Source organism: Herpailurus yagouaroundi, unplaced genomic scaffold (assembly GCF_014898765.1).
Source record: "Herpailurus yagouaroundi ecotype Mexico unplaced genomic scaffold, PumYag 187, whole genome shotgun sequence".
Lineage (NCBI taxonomy): Eukaryota > Metazoa > Chordata > Mammalia > Carnivora > Felidae > Herpailurus > Herpailurus yagouaroundi.
The window spans coordinates 2,173,925-2,179,110 of NW_024412418.1; the positions used below are offsets into that span (position 1 = coordinate 2,173,925).

Sequence of the window (5,186 nt, forward strand, 5' to 3'; positions counted from 1 at the left end):
GAAATCTTGTTATTTGCAACAGTTTGGATTGAGCTAGAGAGTATAATGCTAAACGAAATAAGCCAGACAGAGAAAGACAAATACCATACAATTTCACTCCTATGAGGAATTTAAGAAACAAAACAAAGGAGCAAAGGGAAAAAGAGGGAGGCAGGGAGATAGAGAGAGAGAGAGAGAGAGAGAGAACAAGAAACAGACTTTGAACTATAGGGAACAAACATATGGTTATTAGAGGGAAGGTGGGTGGGTGAGGGAATGGGGGAAATAGGTGAAGGGGATTAAGAGCACACTTATCATGATGAGCACTGAATAATGTATGCAATTGTAGAATCACTGTATTGTACGCCTGAAACTAATATAACACTGTATGTTAACTGCACTGGAATTAAAATTAAACACATAGTTAAAAAAAAAAAACAGAGAACCTTTCCCAGCTCAGCATAGATGTGACATCGCTGATTTTGAAGATGGAGGAAGGGAATCACCAGCTAAAGAATGCAGGTGGCCTCTAGAAGCTGGGGAAGGCAAGGAAATGGAGTCTATCCTAGAGCTTCCAGAAAGGAACACAACCCTGCCGATGCCTTGATTTCAACCCAGTGAGACCTTTGTCAAAATTCTAACCTACAGAATGTTGAGATAATTAATGTATGTGGTTTGAAGCCACTTAGTTTGTGGCAATTAGTTTACAGTAGTGATAATAAACTAATACACTCAGATTCCTCAGATCAAACTATGTAGAGGCCACATTTTACATGTACTTACGTGTAAAGCTTACATGTAAAGCTCCTTCATGAGGTCACGTGGAGGTCTATGGTATATGAACTAAGATTGGTTGCAAAATAAGACATAAGGGAAAACAAAGGGGATGTGCGTATGTTTGAACTTAAAGAAGAAGGTAAGATGATCTGATACTGAATAAAGATTTTCTTCAAGTAAACCTTTTCCCAAAATTTTCATAAATTGAATCACTTCTTTTAGGAAGAAAGAATAATTATCCTTAATCAAGTTGTATTCATTTGGATTAAAAAAAAAACCCAGAATTCAAGCATATCAATGCTAAGCTTCAAAGGAATAATCAATTTTTTGGTCCTGAGGTCTGCTCTTCTTGGCTCCTCCATTGGATCTTACATTTTAAATAATCACAAAGACCTCCTCACATTATCCTCAGCCAGCTGGGGAAGCACAAAACTAGAGCTGTCCAGGGTGTAGCAACCATCAGTAGAAATGATCCCCAGACTTTCCAATACAATGATGTCATATGGGTTCTAATATTCATAAAGGTAACTGATAAAGGAACTTCAGGAAAAGTTACCCATTGGGTAATACCATTGGGTGTTATTTCTATGGGTCATTTTAAGTTTGCTTGACCTTGGGTGGGAATGAATTTAGGAGACTGGAGAAACCAGGAGACCTAACACAGATATCTTTCTTCCCCATGCATTCTTTACACTCTTCCAGATACAAAGGAAATAATTAATCCACTTACATGAACAACAAAATCAAATTAAATCTTTCTGCATGTCCACTAGACCTGCACGAATGGAAAGTCAGTGTGTTGGGAAGGGAACAGAGCCACAGAACAATGAGAGAGGGATTTGCCAGGAGAAATGGTTGTGCTGATCAATGCCACTGTAAGTACCTTCCATAAAGGAGTAATGACCTGGAGGTGAGAGCCTGGGGTATACCTTCCTGAGATGATAGCAAATAATACTCACTGTGGGTCTGCAAGGGCTAATCTATACAGGGAAAGAAGCAAGGATCTTATAGGAACAATGGGTTCAAATAGAAGAGAGCAAGAAGAACTCAGAATACGGTGAGAAAAGGAGACCATACTATGAAATGGAGTCACGTGCTGAACAGGATGACATGGTAGAAATCTAGAAGATACTGACCAACTAGGTGGTTTCGGTGATTGAGACTGGGAAGAAGAGCACTGATGTGATTCCGTTGAGTTCAGAATTTCTAGGCCCCAATGTAGTGGAGATAGAGAAAAATGGCGGCAAAGGGTATTGTCCTTCAGTGTTAGCAAATTATTGAGTAGCTGTAATGGGAATCCAACAGGGAGGTCTTGGAAGAGTGTTTAATGGAGTAGGTATCTTATTCCTCTCATTCACCTCAACCATACATAGTTATCTTTTTAGGTTCTGCCATATGCCAGTAACAAGAGTCATACACTTGTACAACTTCAAGGTTGTTTGTTGTTGAATCTGGAAGGTAGCATTTGGGCAGAGCACTGGCTCTGGAGTTCGGAAAACCTGGGTCTGAATGGGTTCAACCTTTTTCTGTATGGTCCTGGGGCAAGTCAGTCTTCCTTGCTGGGACTCTGTCTCCTCATTTATAACATGGGGATGGTGCTATGTACGTCATAATTTAATTAAATAACGTTTGTGCCTGGTACTCATTAAGCACCCAATAAAAGGTGGTTGTTGTAATACCAATTGTGTATCCTGGGGTGATGTTTTTGCTGAAGTAATCTCTTCCTCCTTTTGACTATCCATGGTGGGTCAGTAGGCAGATGGCCATGAGGAATGGTGAGAGAAATCTGGTGGGAGGAGCCTCCATTTTCAAATATGCACACAAGATGTCTCCCTTGTCAATGTCAGAGGTGGAGGTAGATGCCAGAGATCATTCGTCTCTGGAGAAATATATTTTCAATCGTGAACTAGGAAAACAGTTTCTTCTTCTCCAACACCTTCCATAGGGCATCTTTGATCTCTCTGTTCCTCAAACTGTAAATGAGAGGGTTCAGCATGGGGATCACCAGTGAATAGAACACAGACACTACCTTGTCCCTGCCAAGTGAGTAGCTGGAGCTGGGTCTCAGGTACATGAAAAGGGACGTCCCAAACAACATAGTCACCACCATCAAGTGTGAGGCACATGTGCTGAAGGCTTTCTTTTGGCCTTCCACTGAACGGATTTTCAAGACAGCAGTTCCTATGTAACTGTAGGAGATGATGAGGATGAGGAACGATGTCCCCCCAATAGTGACTACCACGAGAAAATTCACCACTTGACTAGGAAAGGTGTCAGAGCAAGAAAGTGCCAGTACTGGAGGGAGGTCACAGAAGAAATGATTGATAATGTTGGGTCCGCAGAAGTGAAGCTGAAATATGGAGCTGGCCTGGATCAGGGAGCTCAGGAAGCCACCAACATATGCCCCAAGCACCATGCGTGTGCAGAGGCCCTGGGACATGATGGCTGTGTAGAGCAGGGGATTGGAGATGGCTGCGTATCTGTCATATGCCATGGCAGTCAGGAGGAAGCACTCAGTGAGACCCATACTGACAAAGAAAAAAAACTGAGCAGCACAGCCCAAGAATGATATGGTCTTTTGCTCCCGGAAGAAATCAGTGAGCATCTTGGGGGCCACTGTAGAAGAGTAGCAGATGTCGATGAAAGACAAGTTGCTGAGGAAGAAGTACATGGGTGTGTGCAGACGGGGGTCACCTCTGATCAAAAAGATGAGGGCCAGGTTCCAGGCCAGTGTCACAAGATAGATACCCAGGAAGGTCACAAAGAGAAGGGTCTGGAGTTCTGGATGGTCTGCAAATCCCACGAAGATGAACATGGTTACTGAAGAGCTATTCCAGGCCTTAGCTGTGGACATGCTTCTCATGGACCACAAGGAGAAGAGTAGACCTGGCACAATAATGATAATCCAAGGGCAACTGTTGGACTTCATCAAGACAAAAAGCTTCTGCACAGTGAAGGAAACAATCAACAAAACTAAAAGGCAGCCTGCGGAATGGGAGAAGATATTTGCAAATGACATATCTGATAAAGGGTTAGTACCAAAATCTAGAAAGAGCTTACCAAACTTAACACCCCAAAACCAAGTAATCTAGTTAAGAAATGGGCAGAAGACATGAATAGACATTTTTCCAAAGAAGACAGCCAGATGTCTAGTAGACACACGAAAAGATGCTCAACATCACTCATCCTCAGGAAAATAGAAATCAAAACCACAATGAGATACCACCCACACCTGTCAGAATGGCTAAAATTAACACAGGAAACAACAGATGTTGGGGAGGATTTGGCAAATTGTTTTTTTATTGTTGGTGGGAATGCAGACCAGTGTAGCCACTCTGGAACACAGTATGGAGGTTCCTCAAACAATTAAAAATAGAACTACCCTACCACCCAGCAATTGCACTACTAGGTATTTACCCACAGGATATAAAAATATAGGTTTGAAGGGATATATGCACATCAATGTTTATAGTAGCATTATCAACAATAGCCAAACTATAGAGAGAGCCACATCTTCTTTATCCATTCATCAGTTACTGGACATTTGGGCTTTCTCTGTAGTTTAGCTATTGTTGATAATGCTACTATAAATATAGTATGTATATATAAATATATATTTATAATATATGTGTATATATAACATATAATATGTATGTGTATATATATAATGTATATATATGAATGTATATATAGTATGTATAAATATGGTATGTATATATAAATATATATGTATATATATGATGGAATATTAGTCATCAAAAAGAATGAAATCTTGCCACTTGCAACAATGTGGATGGAGCAAGAGTGTTTTATACTAAGTGAAATAAGTCAGTCAGAGAAAGACAAATACCATATGATTTCATTCACATGTGGAGTTTAGGAGACAAAGCAGATGAACATAGGGGAAGGGAGAAAAAAAGAGAGAGGGGAGCAAACCATCAGTGAGTAACACCAAACAGCTCTGCTGGAGCACTCACCCATTCACATGAGCTCTGCCCTTAGGTAGACACCTGAGGTCTGCAATGTGATTCAAGGTCTTTTGGGGGGCACCTCTTCAGGTTATCAGGCAAAGGAGGGGAGTAAGGTGGTGGTTATAATTCTGGGTAGGCTTCAGGACAAGCCTGGCTCTCATCCTGACTCTGCCACTTGCCAGCTGTGGGATGTTGGGCAACTCATTTAGGCTTTCTGAGTTTCAGTTTCTCCGTTTGTACAATGGGGATAACAGTGACTTCTTCACAGAGTTGTTGAAGGGTTGCTTAAGATAATGGGCACTAGGCTCATTGGTCTTGAGATAAGACTTTTCTTAATTGGGACTGTGATTGCTATCAGCAGTGAATATTCCTTAAAGAATTCTTTAAGGAACTGGGTCTTATTTGGAAACTCTTCCCCTTATGTGGGGGAAATGTGCTTACCTTACTGAATTGAGGAGT

The 5,186-nt window shown here is 41.1% G+C and overlaps 1 protein-coding gene across 1 annotated transcript; it reads right to left on the minus strand.

The window, feature by feature from the left end:
- Positions 1–2,662: 2,662 nt before the first annotated feature.
- On the minus strand, positions 2,663–3,610 carry OR5A1 (olfactory receptor family 5 subfamily A member 1). Its single transcript, XM_040495757.1, has one exon. It carries the CDS (start codon positions 3,608–3,610, stop codon positions 2,663–2,665), a length of 948 nt encoding a protein of 315 aa, XP_040351691.1.
- Between the last annotated feature and the right edge of the window lie 1,576 nt (positions 3,611–5,186).